At 33.8% G+C, this 20,109-nt stretch overlaps 1 protein-coding gene across 1 annotated transcript in view; it reads right to left on the reverse strand.

The window, feature by feature from the left end:
• The window catches only part of TAOK1 (TAO kinase 1), a 134,400-nt gene that overhangs the window by 73,230 nt on the left and 41,061 nt on the right, over positions 1–20,109 (reverse strand). The window contains exon 2 of the mRNA XM_036222273.1: positions 8,413–8,634. Coding sequence (XP_036078166.1) covers positions 8,413–8,544 — 132 coding nt within the window. The 5' untranslated portion in view covers positions 8,545–8,634. The remainder of the gene's footprint in view (positions 1–8,412; positions 8,635–20,109) is intronic.

The following is a 20,109-nucleotide window of genomic DNA, read 5'->3' on the forward strand; positions in this document are numbered from 1 at the left end:
TATATAGCATCTATACTTATTGCCTGAGAATAAAAGAGAGTAAAGATAAAATTGCTTGTAGCCTAAAGACAAAGTTAAGGCTGTCTAAAGTAAAAAAGGAGTAGGAAAGAGAAACCAGATACAATTGATCATTTTGTTTCAAACCAGGAAACTGTCTGTGAAGATCCATTTGGGAGCTATTTTGATGAACCAATAAGAATTACCTGAAATCACCACATCAATTAAATTATATGTAAATGGTATTTCTATATTTCTTTTGTACACTCATTACCTTTTTTCTTATAACACTAAAAAATTTGTTATGATCACTGAAAATTTAAAACCTGCCGAGGCCCCAAAAGAAAACAGATTAGTAAAATCTTACACTAGGAAATAAGAGATAAACATTCATTTCATTTTTTAAAATGAAGAAAAAAGCTTTAGTGAAGTAAATAAATGACTTCTCTTGCTCTTACATGGTCTGCCATATTTGTTGGCAAGCTACCTGATTCCCAGGCCAGTGTTCTGTGGCCTATCCATGGATATAATGTTGGTTCTATTTAAGGTATTGGAAACTGAAAGAGAATGTTTTATCTTCCTGGCAATCTAGAGATAGTGGTCATTTTGGACATCTGACTCTTTGGTTTGGTTTCAAATATTTATTATGATAGCAATCTTTCATTAGCTTGACCGATGAGACAGCCAGCAGAGCTGGCTCAAAGAGAGTATTTTTAAATTTAAGGTAATCTCTACTGCCAATTAGTAAAAATTCAGAGATATAAGAACTATTTTTAATCACTTACAAGAAAGATTTCCTTTATATACTCTATAGATAGATATTGCACATTTAGCGCTGCCATGGTGAGAGGAAACAAAACAGAAGTACCTATTCTTGTATGCACACATACACACATATGCAACACATAGACACATATACTCCCACCCGTGTTTACCTAATACCACAAAATATGAAGGTTAGTGACCTAAAAATGAAATTATAGAAAAAACATTCAATTCTGGGCTATATTCAAACTTTGCTCATCTATATGGTGCACGTTTCCCAGACATCAAAACAATTAACAGAAAACATCTGCTCAGAGCAGTTACCTGACTCCTCTGTGCTTTCATGCAGTGGTTCCTGAGGTTGCCCTAACCTGAACTTAGGTTTCCTGACTTCCTAAGTCACTTTTTTGTTTCCTTCCCTCATTTTATTATACAAATCTGTCAAACATACAGTAAAGTTGATGTAACATAGTGAATCTTTATGCCTTCCACTTGGTCAGAAATTATATAAACTTTTTCTATAAGGAACAAGATATTAAATATTTTAGGCTTTGTGAGCCAAATACATATTCTTCTTTTTCTATTGCATTTCTTTTCCTTTCTTCTTCTTCTTCTTCCCCCCCCCCCCCCAATGTAAAAACCAATCCTAGTTTGGCAGCTAAGCAAAATTAGTTCACAGGGTAGATTAAGCCCACGGACTATAGTTTGAGGGCTTCATAATCAGCCTCCCTTCTTACACTGCCGGCACATGTAATCTTTCCTCCACACTGCTACAAGAATAAACTTTCTATATCACAAATGGAAATAAAATATTTCTGTTGCACTTTGGCAGTTCCCTCAAGACTTCAAAATAAGGCCCACATCTCTTAATATAGTATAGGAAGTTCTCTCCAAGAACCTTCATTTATCTTTCCTTTTTACCTTTCTCTGATCATATTCTCAGTTCCTACTACAACCTTAACTCAATACATACCCACTTCAGTCAGACACTTCAACAAAGACTACTGGACTGGTAAGTTCTGGATTTGGGATAATGCAATTTTATAGTTTTATTTAAAAATTTTAAACTGCTGATTATTTTGCCAATATGTAATTTAATTCAGTCCCTTTAATGAAACGAAAAGGACAATAATATTACTTCTCCCACTAGACAGATCATATAGAAAGGTTTAAAGAAGAAGGAAGCCTACTGAAATTCTATACTTTTCATGAGTAACAATTAAAGACCAAATGCTCCAAAAACATATATTTTATTAGAGAAGAACATATAAAAGTCCACCATGCAGATGCAAATAATATTAACCAAGGGAAATTTCAATACTAATTCTTGCCATCATGCTTGTGTTGGACTTTCCCTGAAGCCCGAAAGAACCATAAAGCAGGCATATATGTAAAGCAATTTTATGAAACTTCTGTAGAGCAACATATGCATGCAAGGCTTCAGAGACTAGAATCCATCAGAGAAGAAGAGCACACGAAGTAAACTGTAAATTACTCCAGCTTCACCCTTGAACTTGTGGTATAGGAAAATAGAGTCCAAGGAGGAAGTTAGGCTGAGGAGACAGAGGCCAAAGACAGGCGCTTCCAGAGTGTCTAGGATTTAAAAGGCACAATCTTAGAAGAGGTGAAAAGAAACAGCTCAAAAATCTGCAAATTCTCAATAGTCAGCTCCTAACCATGTATCTTTCTAAGACTCCCAGAAACTCAGCAGAAAATAGCAGCTGGAAGACTAAAGAGATAGAGCTTTCAGAAGACACGTACTAGAGAGATGGAGGTTTGAATTCGAACCCACCAAGATGAATGAGCCTTAATAAACACCCTAGACATTCAGCTGGGAGCCCTAAAGAGAGCCATGCTTTAAGGAGTAACGGCTAAGGTCTAGTAATAAGGGCAAAACTGATTCAACTAGTTTAAAACCAAGCCTCAAAGTGATTCAACCGTATATTATCAGCTTGCCAAAACAAATGAACAAACAAATGTATCTGTTTCTGAAGAAAAATAACATCGTTCAAAACATCTACAATTTCTCCTCTATACTGAAGAATAACCAATAAAAAATTACAAGTCATTCTAAAAAGTGGACCAGATACTTAAAAGGAAAAAAATCTAGATATATAAACAGATCCAATGAGGATTCAGATATTGGCATTATCGGAAAGAGACTTAAAAAAAGGAATCAAATAGATATTTTAGAAGCAAAATATATAAGAAAAATTGCACAAATAACAGGAGAAAAACAACTGAAATACTCTAAGATTTTTTACATTGTTTGAGAAGTGCTAATTTCACTATAATAAATCAGGAATATATATAATAATCTCTACGATAACAAAATAATATCAAAAATGCATAATTAGAAAATTAATAGAAAAAAATTATATGTCACTCATAAGTTTTTATGTGCTGTAATTTGATGTTTTGATATCTGGGGCCTTGTTAACAAAAAAGGTCTGCCACTCCCAGATGTAGCTAATTCCTAGATAGTAAATAAGCATATCTTACATATATAAACCACCAATCTAGAGACTGTATCTCCAATGATTACACTCTGGGCCCCCTATTCCCTGCCCTATTCACCACAAGGCCAAATACCAGACAACCAGGGACAGCCCCTACACCCCAGAGTTTGCTGAAATTATTTTAACTAGCTAATCCTAACCTTGCTTAGCCTGCCTCACCTGTTCCTTCCCACAGAAACCACAGTAAAGACTCTTGTCCATGTACTTCCATCGATTTCTCTGCCTCCTCACTGAAACGAGTGTTTCCCCATATAGTCCCGTATAGCATGGTGTGCCGCCTTCTCTTAGGATCTGAAAGTATAACAAACTATCTTTCGAGTGGCAGTTGTTAACTGATCTGCTGGCCTCCCCATATCTGAATAATAATACAACCTATATTTTTAAACAAAAATAACAATAAATATTTGACTAATTCAAAATATGGCAAGAAGGAAGAATAAAGGAAGAAAAGATAAACAGAAATCAAATAGGAAAACAGACTTACGCTCAAGTATAATTAGTAAATAAAATTTTAAAGACGAGAGAGAAGTGATAACCGACACCATAGAAATACAAAAGATAATAAGGAAATACTGTGAAAAATTATGCCAACAAATAAGACAACCTGGAGGAAATGAATAAATCCATAGAAACATACAATCTTCCAAGACTGAATCAGAAAAAAACAGAAAATCTGAACAGACTGGTGATATTAAGGAAACAGAATCAATAATAAAAAAAGACTCCCAATAAACAAAAGTCCTGGACCAGAAGACTTCACAAGGGAATTTTACCAAACATTCAAAGAATTAACACCTATCCTTCCAAAACTATTCCAAAACACTGAAGAGTAGTATGGATCACAAACTCATTTTACAAGGCCAGCATTACCCTGATACTAAAACCAGACAAAGACATTACAAAAAAAAAAAAAAAAAATTTAGGCCAACATCCCTGATGAACATAGATGTGAAAATCCTCAACAAAATACTAGCAAACTAAATTCAGCACCATAAACCATGATCCAGTGGGATTTATTCCTGGGATGCAAGGTTGGTTCACTATCCGCAAGTTAATTAACGTGATACACCACATAAACAAAATGAATAAAAATCATACAGTCCTATCAATGGATGCAGAAAAAAGAATCTGATAAACCCAGCATCTATTTATGATAAAGATTCTCAGAAAAGTGGGACAGTGGGGACATACCTCAACATAATAAAGGTTATACATGACAAATCGAGAGCCAGCATCATACTCAACAGGAAAAGCTGAAAGTTTTTTATTTAATATCAGGAAAAAGACAAGAATGTCTACTTTTACTACTTTTATTCAACACAGTATAGGAGTCCTAGCCATAGCAATCAGACAAGAATACAAAATAAAAGGCATCCAAGTTGGAAAGCAAAACTATTGTTATTTGCAGATGACATGATACTATATATAATCCAAATATTCCACCAAAAAATATTGGAACTAATAAATGAATCTACTAAGTAGCAATATACAAAATTAACATTCAGAAATTGGTTGCATCTTTATACACTGAAATAAACTATCAGAAAGAGAAATTAAGAAAACAATCCCATTTAAAATTGCATCAAAAAGAATAAAATACCTAGGAACAAATTTAACCAAGAAGGTAAAAGATCCGTACTCAGGAAACTATAAGACACTGAAGAAAGAAACTGAAGATACGAATAAACAGAAGGATATACTGTGCTCATGGATAGGAGGAATTAATACTATTAAAATGTCCATACTACTCAAAGCAATATATAGATTCAATGCAAGCCCTATCAAATTACCAATGGAATTTTTTTCACAGAGCTAGAACAGTGCTAAAATTTATATGGAATCACAAGACTCTGAATACCCAGAACAATCTTGAGAACGAAAAATGAAGTTGGAGGTATCACACTACCTGATATCAAACGATACCACAAAGCTACAGTAATCAAAACAGCATGGTACTAGTATTAAAAACAGACACATATATCAATGGAACAGAATAGAGAGCCCAGAAATAAACCCATGCATAGTCACTTAATCTATGACAAAGAAGGCAAAAATATACAATGAGGAAAGACAGGTCTCTTCAATAGATACTGTTGGGAAAACTAGACAGATACATGGGAAAATACAAATCTAGACTTCTTTCATATACCACATAAAAAAATAAACTCAAAACAGATTAAAGACTTAAATGTGAGATCTGAAATTAGGCAGTAAACTGTGACATTGCTCTATTTTTTATTTTTTATTATTTTTTTGGATATGTCTCCTTAGGCAAAGGAAACAATAGAAAAAATAAACAAATTAGGACTACATCATACTAAAAAGTTTTTGCACAGTGAAGGAAACCATCAACCAAATGAAAAGACAAACTACCACAAAGAAGAAAATATTTGCCGATAATACATCCGATAGGGATTAATATCCAAAAATATATAAGGAGCTCATACAACTCAACTGAAAAAAAAAAATCCACAGAGAATCCAATTAAAATATGGGCAGAGGACCTGAATCGACATTTTTCCAAACAGAACATACGGGTAGTCAACAGACATAGAAAAAGATGCTCAACATTATTAATCATCAGGAAAGTTCAAATTAAAACCACGAGATATTACCTGACACCTGTCCAAATGGCTATTGTCAATAATTCAATATAACAAGTGTTGGAACCTTGTACACTGTTGGTAAGATCGTATATTGGTGCAGCCACTATGGGAAACAGTATGGAGATTCCTCAAAAAATTAAAAATAAAACTAGCATATGTCTCAGCAATTCCACTTCTGGGTATTTATCTGAAGAAAACAAAAACACTAATTCAAAAATATATGTGCACCCCTTTGTTCCTTGCAGCACTATTTACAATAGCCAAGCTATGGACGCAACCTAAGTATCCATCAATAAACGAATGTATAAAGAAGATGTGGTACATGTATATAATGAAATATTACTCAGACATTAAAAAAAAATGAAATCTTGCCACTTGTGACAACATGGATGAACTTGGAGAGTATTATGTTAAGTGAAATAAGTCAAATACCATATGATTTCAATTATATGTAGAATATAAAAAAATAAATAAACAAAACAGAAACAAACTCATAGATACAGAGAACAAATTGATGGTTGCCAGAAGGAGGGGATGAGGAATGGATGATAAAGGTGAAAGAGATTAAGATGTACAAACTGCCAATTATAAAAGCAGTCAAAGGGACATAAAGTACAACATAGGGAATATAGTTAATAATATTTTAATAACTGTGCTATCAGATGAGTACTAGTCCTAGTGGGGTGATCACTTTGTAAGATGTATAAATGTCTAATCACTATGTTGTACAACTGAAACTAATGTAATAATGTATGTCAACTGTAATAGAAAAATAAATTTTAAAAAAGATCAACACACATAAATCAGCTGTGTATATATATTCTACATGCCAGCAATCGACAATCTGAAAAGGCAATTAAGAAAATAATTCCATTTACAATATTATCTAAAAGAATAACAGACCAACAAAGCAGAAGACACTGAAAACTATAAAACATTGCTGAACAAAATTAAAGGCCTAAATAATGTTTAGAAAGACATCGTGTGTTCATGGGTTGGAAGATTTAATACTGTTAAGATGCAATTACTACCAAATGTGATATACAGATTTAAATAACCCTTATGAAAATTCCAACAGACTTTTTGCAGAAATGGAAAAGCCAATCCTGAAATTTATATAGAATTACAAGGCGCCTAAAATATCAAAAACTATCCTTTAAAAGAATAACAAAGTTATTCCTTATCTGAACCTTACTACGGATTCACAATAATCAAAACATACTAGCATAAAGATGACTTATTATAAAGACAAATGGAATAGAACTGAGAGTTCAGAAATGAACCTATTCAATGTGGATAATTGGTTTGACAAGGACATCAAGACAAATTCAGTAAAGGGGGAAAAAAATCACCTCTTCAACAGCTGGTATTGGGACAACTGGATTTCCACATGCAAAATAAAAAAGCTGGACCTCTCTCACACAACATATATAAAAATTAACTCAAAATGGATCAATGACCTAAATATAAAAGCTAAGAACATAAAACCCTTAGCAGGAATCATAGGGGTAAATCATCATGGCCTCGGATTTGGCAGTGGATTCTTAGACATGACACCAAAAATACAAGTGACAAAAGAAAAAACAGATAAACTAGACTTCATCCAAATTTAAAACTTTTACATATCAAAGGAGAAAATAAAAAAGAAATAAAAGAAAATTAAAAAAATTAGAGTGGGAGAAAATATCTGCAAATCATATATCTGGTAAAAATTTAATATTCAGAATACATAAAGAATCCTTACAACTCAAACAACCAAGAGGCAACTAAATTTTAAACTGGGAAAAGGATTTGAATGTCATATAACGTGAGTGATCTATGAAGTGATGCTAAATATTACAAAAGTGATATAAGCTTTACATAAAGTACAAATGTTGTATGATTCCGTTTACATAAAATATTAGGAGAGGCAAATAATAGAGACAAAAAATAGTTTAAAGGTTACCAGGAGCTGCGTGGATGGGGAAATTCAAAATTATTGCTAATAGATACAGAGTTTCTTTTTGGGTGATGAAAGTTTTTAAAATAGTGGTAATGGTTGTACGATGTTGTGAATATAATCAATGCCACAAACTGTACACTTACGAATCATTAAACAGCAATTTGGATAATTTTTTAGCATATAGTACACACATAACACACATTAAGAAAAAAAGACTCTGATACATCTCCTTCTGCTAAATAACTCTAGATTTTCACAACACTAAAACTGACTCTGTACGGAACTTTACAGAAGTCAGTGTTCTGTAATGTTTAATTTTATAGCAATACAAGTGATACAACTCCTAAAAACAGTGTGCTAAAATTCTAAACATGTAAGTTAAAGCAAAATAATATTCTTTACCACTTTCTCAATAATCCAAGAAGCTCAATAAATGAAACTATCTACTTTGATATTATACACACACATCTATGCAAGTGACTACAAAACAGACTATGGCCTGTGTCTCTTTATTGTTTTTTACTCTGAAAGGACTAGATATTATGTAAATGCTGGTCAATGACATGAAGCCTTTAACACTTACAAAATACACTGCTCCAAAGCTGCCATGGCCAATTTCTCTGAGATCCGTGAAGAGCTTCTCTGGATCTTCTTTGAAGAAGAGCTCTGCAATTTCAGGGTCCTTGAGGCTGCCTGCTCTGTTAGTTGATGGCATCCTGCTGGGCAATCAGCTGTCTGATTCTAATTTTATACTGCTATCCCAATCCTTGGTTCATCTGTATGAATGAAGCCACGTTGGCATAAACTATTGTAGAGAAATAAGAAAAGAAAAAAGTCAGGAAAAGCAAAAGCTGTTAAGAATAATTAGTTTAAGATCATTTTCCAACAGAACACATAAAATTATTTCAGGTCTAGAATTTCACTGAGAAGAAAGTATGGTCTAGTAGTGGAGTGGTTCCTAAACCAAGTTCACCATCATGATCACCTGTGGTGTTTAAAAAAGAAGATTCCTACTATACATAGTACATAAGCATATACTATCCATATACTTTTAAAAGTTAAATAAATTTTTATATCTTAGAAGGTTTTATGTATCAGTACTTAAAACACATACAACTCAAGATGCACCCATAGTATATTTCTAACAACAGGAAGAACTCCATGTATTAATGATCTTCAAATATAAGAAAATACACAAAAGATTTCATTCAGTAAGCTCTTTCTTTTCCTTTCAGATACCATGTGCCAGTGTTTAGTCAACTATAAGACATTCCAGAGAAAAATGCAATGGGAAAGTAATGAAGTTAACTCAGACAACTGCTTCCCCTATAAACCTGATTCACACAAAATATGGCCTTTATCAAATCTGCTTCATTAGATAAGCAGACACTAGAGATAACCAGTAAATCCCCTGGTGGTTCTGCTACCAATACGTTTATATCACATTACCCAATTTTAAAAATGACTCTGATAATTGAGAAACTTCAGATCCTGGGTTCTGAAATGACATTGCCTGGATGTGAATCCTGACAATACTATTTATAAACTGTGACTTGGAAGGCCTCATTTTCCTAACCTGTAATATGAAAACAATAACCTAACTCAGAGTAGTTATGAGGGTTAAATAAGTTAATATATGTAAGTACAGACTAGTACTCAGGTGTAGTAAGCACTACATTAAATGTTAGCTATTTTAACCTGCTTAAATTCACTAATTAAAAAAAAAACCCTCCATAATCGATTTTGCTAGACTTCTAAGGGAAATTAAAGCTCTAGCCAATGATCCTCATGCTCTTTAACTTTTAAGCAGCTAACTACATGTCTTATTTTTAGTGGACAGTGAACCAATTTTAATTCTTGCTAGAAAACTTCTTTGTAACTAAACACATTTACATGTCTTTTGTATCTCCCCAAATTAACACTACACTGTAATAAAAATATTATTTGTTAATTGTTATTTGTTATTCCATTTCTCACATACTTTCAAAATTGCCCCATAACTTTTACCAATTTCCCTGCTCTGGACATAGAGTTCTTTCAAAATATATGAGCAAAGGAAAGTCACCTAACTTCTCACTCCTAAAATAAGAAGATTGAATTAAATTCCATATAAAGTGGAAATAATCTACCTGTAAAAAGAAATCTTCAGTGTTACTAACACCTTACTCAAGAATTTTGAATGATCAAGTATTAGTACCTTTATTACAAGAATTATTTTACATTAAAATTTTCTAACTAGTTCCATGATTTGCATCTTCTTTCTTATCTAACAAATTCCCACTCAAAATCTTTCAAGATTTAGATTAAATGTAATAATGTTTGTAAAATCTTAATTCTAGTAGGAAGAGCTAGTCACTCACTCTTCATGCTCCAAAATATCCTGCAACATTTACTGTTATTACATTGCAATTATTTATCTCTCTCCTACACAGGCAGACATAATATGTCTCATTCGTTTTTATATTACCTCCCTACATTATACATCCTACCTCCCACAGTTAGTATTACTTAAATATTCGTTGAACTAAAAAAAAAAAAAAAATACTTATGTATTCTCTTGATACCACCCCTAAAAGTGATCTAACTTTCACAAATATTTACTGAAGAAATATGATAAACAAGACTACTACATGTAAAATATTAAAACTGACAGCACAGAAATTGAGTAAATTCATAAGGATAGCCACAATAAATGAGATAACAGTTAATACTCTTGAAACAATTGGAAAGGCATAAGTTCTTAGAAAAATAGAAATTACAAAAAAAATGGAAAATTTAGAACTGAAAAACACAGTATTAGAAATTGAAAAAAAAAAACTCATTGTACAGGTTCTACAGAACAGAGGTGACAGAGGAAAAGAACCAGTAAACTAGAGAATAGAGCAATGGAAATTATCTAAACTGATGAACGAAAATAGAAAAAAATGAATAGTACTTGAGCAACTTGTGGGACAATATCAAATTGTCTAAGTTTCACACTGGTGTTACAGAAAGAGAGGAAAATTAAATTGGTAGAGAAATATATATATATTTTTTTAGTAATGGCAGACAAAGTCCCAGATTTGACAAAAAAGAGGTTCTAGAAGCTCAGCAAAGCCCCAAACAGGACAGATACAAAAAAAAAAAAAAAAAAAAAAAAAAAAAAATCAAGCTTCTGCTCAAGATGGCAGAGTAAATAAACACTGTGCGCACCTCTCTCCATGACTATTTCAAAATTACAGCTAAGCTACAGAACCATCATTGAGAACTGACTTAGGTTTAGCTCAAAAGAAGTCTTATAACTGAAGATCTACAGAATAAGCCAGTTCAAGACTTATTTTAGGAGGGGCAGAGAAAATGTACGGACTGGTCCCACATCCACATGTGGCGGTTAAAAATGAAGAAGGGTATATCTTGGCTGTGGAGGTTTCCCCTGAGGAGCAGTAGGTCCCAGCCCCACACCAAGGTTCCCAGCCCTGTATGCACTGCCGGGAAGAGAAGTCCCCATAACTTGTGGCTGTGAAAACCATTGGTGATTGTAACTTAGTTAGACGGAGGGCTGCTGGAGTAACAGGCATTCCTCTTAAAGGGCCCACGCACAGACTTGCTCACTGACTGACTCGCTCTAAGCTCCAGCACAAGGCCAGCAGTTTGAAAGACACCATCGAAATATGGGGAGGAACTGTTTGGCTTCAGAGAGAGAGATGGAGGAGCAGCTTTCTTCCAGATAAAGTTGTGGCAGAAGCCATTGTTTCTTTGTTGAGCTCTCCCCCAAACCAGTCTGCATGCACAAGTAGGCACCATTTCTGAGTCTTTATCAACCTAGCTAACATCATTTGCCTTGACCTGGGGATTCCCTGAGATCCAGCCCACCTAACTTGTGGGCCCACTCAATCCACTTCCCGTGGTTTTCCATACAAATGCCTGTCTTGGCTCATGCTGAGGACTTTCCTAAAATCTCTCAAAGGTTCACAAACCCCAAACAAGCAGCAGCTGGCCTTAGCATGCCCCATACCTCTTGCTAAGCAGCCCCAAGCCCGCACTAGTGAGTGGCAGCCAGCCTCAGTTCACAGCTTAGTCTCTAATAGGAACCCTCAAGCCCAGCACAAGTGGCAGGCAACCATCTGCAGATCACTTTAGCTTATACAAAGTGGCCCTGGGCAGGGAACAGACAGCAGCTAACCTTTGCCTGCACCAGAGCCCCTCACTACAGGCCCCAGAACCAACATACCCTGTAGCCAGTTTCAGACCACACCAGAGCACCACTCAACAACCACCTCTTCAAAACAGACAACTAAAGAGTAGAGTCAGCACTCACCAGAGCCCTGCTAAAGCAAACCCTGCTCCATAGAGTCAGTCCCTGTACAATATGTCCTGCACTGTAGTCATGACCAGTCCCCAACCAATCAGCCTGAGGGTCAATCCCTCCAACTGACATGCAAACATCAACCAAGGTTCAACTACAATAGGAGGGTACATACAACCCACAAAAGGGACATACCTGGAGCACCAGGATCAGGAAACCAGGAACGCTGCGCCACTGGACCCCACAGGACACCTACTATATAAGGCCACTCTACCAAAACCGGGAGATGCAGTAGTCCTACCTTATAGAAACAGACACAGGGAGGCAGCCAAAATGAGGAGACGAACACATCCCAAATGAAAGACAGAACAAAATTAAAGAAAAAGAACTAAACGAAATAGAGACAAGCAATCTACCAGATGCAGCGTTCAAAACACTGGTTATAAGGATGCTCGATGATCTCAGACAGAACTTCAACAAAGATACAGGAAACATAAAAAAGAAGACAGAAAACATGAAAAGAACCAGTAAGAAATGAAGAATACAATAACTGATATGAAGAATAATGCATTAGAGGGAATCAACAGATCAGATGAAGCAGAAGATTGAATCAGAAATTTAGAAGATAAGGTAGCAGAAAACATCCAATCAAAAGAGCAAAAGCAAAATCAATTAAAAAAAAATGAGGATAGTTTTTTTTTTCCTCTTTAATTCCCCCACCCCCTACTACCGCTGACCTATGGATGTTACCATTTCCCCTTGAGAACTGGATCTCTGAAGGCGGGGCGTCTCCTTCCACATGCTCAAGGCATGTATCTGGAGCCTGGCACACCCAGGGTATGCTCCATGGTTCCACCTGGGGTGCAAATCCGGGATCTTCTGTGTGTAAAGCAGACGTGCTAACCACTACACTATGGAGCCACCCCCAAAATAGGACAGTTTAAGGGGGACAACATTAAGCATACCAAAATTCACATCATAGGAGTAACAGAAAAAAAAGAAAGCAAGGATTTGAAAAAACAATGACTGAAAACTTCTCTAACCTGGTGAAGGAAACAGACATACAATTCCAGGAAGTACAGAGTCCCAAACAAGATGAACCTAAAGAGGCCCACACCAGAGACACATCATAATTAAAATGCCAAAGGGAGACTCTTAAAGGCAGCAAAAGAAATAGCAGTTACCTACAAGGGAGCTCCCATAAGACCTTCAGATGATTTCTCAACAGAAACTTTGCAGGCCAGAAGGGGTTGGCATGAAATATTCAAAGTGATGAAAAGCAACAAACTACAACCAAGATTGTTCTACTCATCAAAGCTATCATTTAGAACCAAAGGACATATAAAAAGCTTCCCAGACAAGAAAAGGCTAAAGGAGTTCAACACTAAACCAGCATTACAAGAAATGTTAGCGGGACAAGAAGGAAGACGAGGTGGCAGGAGGAGAGAAAGAAGAAAGGGAGGGGGAGGGTGGAGAGAGAGAGAAAAAAGGGTGGGGGAAAGGGGGGGTAGGGAGAAACAGGGATTCTCAGATGAAGAAAAGAAGCTAAGAGAATCTGTTGCCAGTAGACCTGCCCTAAAAGAAATGCAAATTACTAAACAAAAGAAAGCTGGAGTGGCTACATTAACAGACTTCAGAATCACAAGAGATAAAAAGGGACATTATATAATAACATGATTCCATTCATCAAAACCAAAGATTGTATTTGCCGGACAGAAGAGTTTCAAATTACATGAAGTAAAACTTGATATAACTGAGAAGAAAAGACAGACAAGTCTATAATTATACTGGTAAATTCCAATACTCCTCTCTTGGAAAATTTTTTAAGTATCTGAAAATACACAGAACAACAGTATGGAACAACGCTATCAACCACCTTGACCTAATGACATTTCTAGAATACTCCAACAACATACATATACGTTATTTTCGAATGCATATATGATATTCACACCAAGATAGAGCATCTCCTTGGCCATAAAACAAATCTTAACGAGTGTAAAAAATTTCAATTCATACAAAATATGTATTTGTCCACGGTGTATTTAAACTTAAAACTGGTAACAGAAAGATATTTTTTTAAAAAAGTGTAAAATTTGGAAATTAAACAATACACTTCTAAGTAATACATATGTCAATAAAGAAGTTTCAAGGGAAATTAGAGTATATGAATTGAGTTGAAATAAAAAAAAAACAACAAAATTTGTAAGATACAGCTAATGCAGTGCTCACAGAGAAATTTAAAGCACTAAATACTATATTTGAAAAAAAATCTCTTATCAATACTCTAAGCTTCCATCTTAAGAATACAGAAAGAGAAAAGTTTTAAATATAAGAAAAATACTAAAGAACAGAGCAGAAATCAACAAAATTAGAAAACAAAAAGCCAGAGAAAAATTAATAAAACCAAAAGTTGTTTTTTTTCCTTGGGGCCAGGGGAAGGTGTTAATAAATGAAACTGAAAGACCATGTCAAATAACTAAGGAAAATAAGAAAAAAAAAACACAAATTACCAAAAAAAAGAAATCAAAGAGGAATATTACTATAGGCCCTACGACACTAAAGGATGAGGAAACGCAATGAACAGCTAGCTCTAAGCTCATAAATTTAACAATGTCTATGAAATAGACAAATTATCCGAACATGACAGATATAAACTACCAAAGCTCACTCAAGAATAAAAAGATAATCTGAAGTCATATGTACATTAAAGAAATTAAAGTCATAGCTTAAAATATTTACAGAGAACTCCAGTCCAGTGAAATCAGAGTTTCACTATCAAATTGAATCAAACATTAAAGAAACAAATAATAGTAATCCTCCATAAACTCTTCAAACTTATAGAGAATACTTCTAATTCATCATATAAGGCCATTATTTATCCTATCAAAAACAGACAATTATGAAAATGAAAAATGAAAATTTTTGATCAATATCCCTCATGAACATAATAGCAAAAATTCTCAACAATGTATAAGCAAATCAAATCTAGCAATACATAAAAAGATACTACATTACAACAAGTTGGATTCATCCCGGAAATGTAAGGCTAGTTTAACATTAAAAAATCAACATAATTCTCTATTCTAACTAGACTAACGAAGAAAAAAATGTATGACCATATCAACAGAAGCAGAAAAAGGATTTGACAAATTCAACACCCGTTTATGATAAAAACTGTCAAAAAACTAGGAATAGAAGGGAATATCATTAATCTGGTTAAGAGTATCTACAAAAGCCCACAGGCACATCATATGCAATGGTTAAAGAGTGAAAAAGCTTTTCCCTAAAGGTTAGAAACAAGATAAGGATATCCACTCTAAACATTCATATTCAACATTGTACTTAAAAGTTCTCATCCATGCAATGAGAAGAAAAAAGAGAAAGAAAAATATGTAACAATTAAGAAGAAATAAAACTGTCTCTAGCTGATGACATTGTATACACGAAAAATCCCAAGAAATGTAGAAAACAGAAAGGGATGAAAATGAAATATTTAGATGAGTGTAAAATTTTTGAGAATTTACATAGTAAGAAATATAAAACCTTGATGAAAGACATCAGTCAACTAAATAAAAAGATGTACCGTGTTCATGGCCCAATTCAATGTTGTTATGAGCTCTGTCCTCCCCAAATTGATCCAAAAATTAAATGACTCATAGATTCAATGTAATTTCAATCAAAATCCAAAAACATTTCTTGTAGATACCAACAAACTGATTCTAAAATGTATATAATCCAAAGGATCCAAATTAGTCAAAACAATTTTTTAAAAGCAGAATAAAATTAGAGTACTCACACTACCAGATTTCAAAACATATAAAGCTACAATTATCATGATGTGGTAATGGTGAAAGGGTAGACATAGAGTTGAATTAAACAAAACAGAAGTCCAGAAATAGTCCCACACAAATATAGTCAATGGATTATGACAAAGGTACAACAGAAAAAAAGATAACCTTTTTTTAAAAAACAGTGCTACAGAAGTTGGACATTTGTATGTATGAAAACGAACTTTGACTTTTATTTCACACCTGACAGAAAAATAACTCAAAAAGTTTCATTTATCTCAATGCAAAAAGTTCATACTACAAAACGTTTAGAAGAAAACACAGGTAAAAAGTTTTATAACTTTAGGTTAGTCAAAGTGTTCTGAGATATGGTACCAAAAGCATAATCTATAAAAGCCAAAACTCATTATTTGGACTTCACTAAAATTAAAAACTTTTACTCTTGCAAAGGACACCTTTAAAAGAATGAAGTCAAGTCAAAGACTGGGAAAAATTATTTTCAAATCACTTATCTGAAAAAGGATTTGTATCCAAAATATATAAAGAACTGCAAGATCTCTATAATGGAACAAAGGGATGCACCTTTGGATAATAAAACTATAAAAAAATTCCCAGAAGTTATTACTATAAATGGCAAGACAGTGGTTACTTTGGGGAAAAGGAAGGGTTGTAATTGGGGTGAGATGTATGGAAGTACTTCTGGAGTGGCTGGCAAAGTTCTATTTCTTGTCTTAGGTAGTTACAAGGGAATTTTATTTATAATAATTCATTAAGCTATATATTTGTCTTGTGAATTTTCTTTATCTGATTTTATAAAGAATAAAAAAATTATATACATAATAAAGTTTTTGCAAAGAGGGAACAAAACAATATGGTATGGATTATTTTTAGGTAGTTAGGCTAGTATTATGGACAATATCTGCAAGACTATATTTCCCTTATATTTCAAATTTTTCAACAATAGTCATATGTTCAATTTCTACAAACATGAAAAAAGGTTTCTAAAAGATCCAACAATATTGGTGCATATTCTCTGGGAATACACACATTTTGGACAGGACCAAATGCCCTCAAGGGCATATACAATCTTCTTCTTTTAATTTTTTTAAAAAAGTTATTTTTAAAAAATCTAATCTGTTCTTAGGGAAAAATATCATTATAGTAACTTACCATATCCTTCCTATTACAAGAGAATGATAAAAAGAAATAACAATCCTATAAATAGAAAAAGACAGTTCTAATGTTTCTGGTTCCTCAAAAATAGACCACAGAAACCGATAATTTATTAGGTTATTTAGGGTTGAGTATAAAAGGCATACACAATTTTTGCGGGTGGTACCATTCTGCTCAATCTTAAAACATACATCTCTAAGAAAGCTGAAGAAACCAGAATTTAAAAAGTATATAATTTATATTAAAATCTCACCAAAATAGAGATTTTCAAAATTAAGTAACTGTTCCACATTTGCCAAACACAAATAATTGACAATATATCAGTCAAAGCAACAAAAAGAAGATGGGAGAAGGGTAGTAATAATCACAGCATATTCAGTATTACTTGAGAAATGCCACTGGGAATAACGGTGATGATGTCATGGTATCCCATCTTTTAAGAACATTAGGAATTCCACAAAAAGGACATTGCTGGTCTTAAAAGCAACTGATTCAATACCACAAAGCCCTGTATCTTGTTAATCAGGTTTCAGGCCTGGAAAACAGCCAACTTAATCAAAGGTTCAATCCTTTTAGAGAATGTCTCTTTACACAGAATCATTAGAGACAGATTATACTATCTTATTATATCCTCCCTTGACACACACACACACACACACACACACACACACACACACACACACACACACACACACAGAAAGCCATACGTCACCATACCAGTAACTAGAATGATAACACAACTGAGAATGTCATCGGTAAAATAAATTTGACATTACAAGAACTCACATCAAGGCTTAATCTACACAAATGATTTGCTTCCTGGTATTCAATCTACTTAGGGTTGGAAGAAATTAAGAAATTATTTGGTTCCAAAAGGTCTTTTAATGGTGGGAAATACAGAATGAACTACCAGAACCACCTTCAACTACTTGAAACTGAAATGAAGAAAAAAGATGAAAAGCAAAGATAACATTATTAAGGAGTTCACTGAGTTACTGGGTAGGAAAGCATGCATGAGGGCAGTATTATGAATAGTTTAATTTGGGGCATTGATAAAGGTATAAAGATTAGTTTTTGTTATAAAACAAGACACAGATGCATAAGTAATATGTAACCACTTATATAAAAATAAGAAAATATGTATCTATACACACAAAGGTAACCTATGGAAGGATATACCAGAAACAAGGAGGTCTGGGAGGCTCGTTTTTTCCCTATGGATTCTATCTTTCAAATTTTTGTCCCCCAAATGCAAGGATTACTTCTCAGTTTTTTAATTTTAAAGAGATGCAAGTAATGTTCTTTTCAACAAAGTCCTTCATTATAAAACCTTACTAGTTAACCATTTTATGCATGTGTTCTTACTCTAATTAGACTAACCATGTGAAATTTTTGTGCACCTTTCACATCTTACATGTAATAAGCACTTAATAAAATGTATGTAATTAAGATTAGAAATAGCATTGTTAGTATCTTCTAATGTTTGGTACAAAATGCCAAACTGTACTTTGGTGTTTATTCAATATTTACATAAAATAACCAATTCTATAGGATTTTTTTGTGGGTGAAGAGATAAATGAGTTTCATGGTTTATACAACTTTACCATGGACTAGAAATCCATTGCAAACTGGCAACAGTTTATCTTCATTATAAGAAAAACACCTAGAGCTAAATCTCAAATCTTTACATACCAAGAGATAAAAAATGTGCTACTCGTATACCTTGCTTGTGGGCTTTCTTTCTTTCTTTTGGAGGTGTGGGGAGTGGTGGGAGGATTTGTTCAGTCATTATTAAATTTGAAAATGACAAATCAGATTATGTAATGGGGAATTTCAGCATAACTAATTTAAGTGTTGATTTAATAACTGAAATCAACTTTACCTCTCCACATTTACTAGCACAAATGGTGTTTTAAAATACTAGATTATTTAAAGCTCATTGTTAATGGATCATTTCATGTAAACCCATAAAATATAATGAGAATATAAAAACAAAACTTAGTGGGGAAAAAAACTATATTAATAAACCTGAAGGGTTTTTTTGTTCCAGAAGGATAACCATTTATAGAGCAAAAACCCAATAAAAAAAACTATCAATCAACCAGAGTGATTAAGTAGGAAACAAAGAAAGGAAAAAATCACTCTAAAACAATGTAGAAAAGGAGAGATACCAGGAAAGCATAATTAAAATCAAAACAACATGACAAATAAGCCTTAAACATACTGGTAAAAATAAATTAGAATAAATTACTCTGCTTCAAATCCTCATTTTGGGTAAAAAAAAAAAATAGCCAAACCCATTCATTTAAGGGACATATATAAAACAAATGAAACAAAAGTTGAAAACAGTATGATGTACATGTTTGGGGGGGGAGGGGGGAGATGCAGAATGGTGTAAATTATAGTATGCTCCCATTTTTTAAAAAAAGATGGGAAAAATACATGGGTGTATGTATGTATTTGATTGTACATGCACAGACTGTCCCTAGAATGATGTTCCACAAATGTATAATTACTTGTCTCAGGGGAAAGGTACTAGGCTGGACTTCTAGGGATAAGGGTTGTTTTTACACTATAGTTAAGTGCACAGCTTCTGGGGCCAAAATGCCTGTGATACAATTCCATCTCCCTTGCTGTATGATGTAGGATAAGTCACTTCACCTCTCTTCGTCTCAGTTTCCTTACTGACAAGATACACACCTGTAAAATAGTACTACTCTTAAGGCTGTTGTATTATTATTGCTAAGTAGTTTTATATTGTGTGGATATACTACATGAGTGATTTTTTAGGCAACGTATTATTGTTGACTGCTGGCAAACTAGAAAGATAAAGAAATCTTAACCCTACTATTCTATTTAATGGTGAAATACATTGCTATTACAGGCAAGAAAGATAAGAATGTCTCCTACCTTCTATTATTCAACATTATTCTAGAAGTCTTAGCTTTGTTAACATATGCCATAAGACATAAAGAATTCCTACAAACCAGTAACAATGACAAAAAGTAAGCAAGTTCTGTGACTAATACGC

Source organism: Rousettus aegyptiacus, unplaced genomic scaffold, assembly GCF_014176215.1.
Source record: "Rousettus aegyptiacus isolate mRouAeg1 unplaced genomic scaffold, mRouAeg1.p scaffold_m13_p_6, whole genome shotgun sequence".
Lineage (NCBI taxonomy): Eukaryota > Metazoa > Chordata > Mammalia > Chiroptera > Pteropodidae > Rousettus > Rousettus aegyptiacus.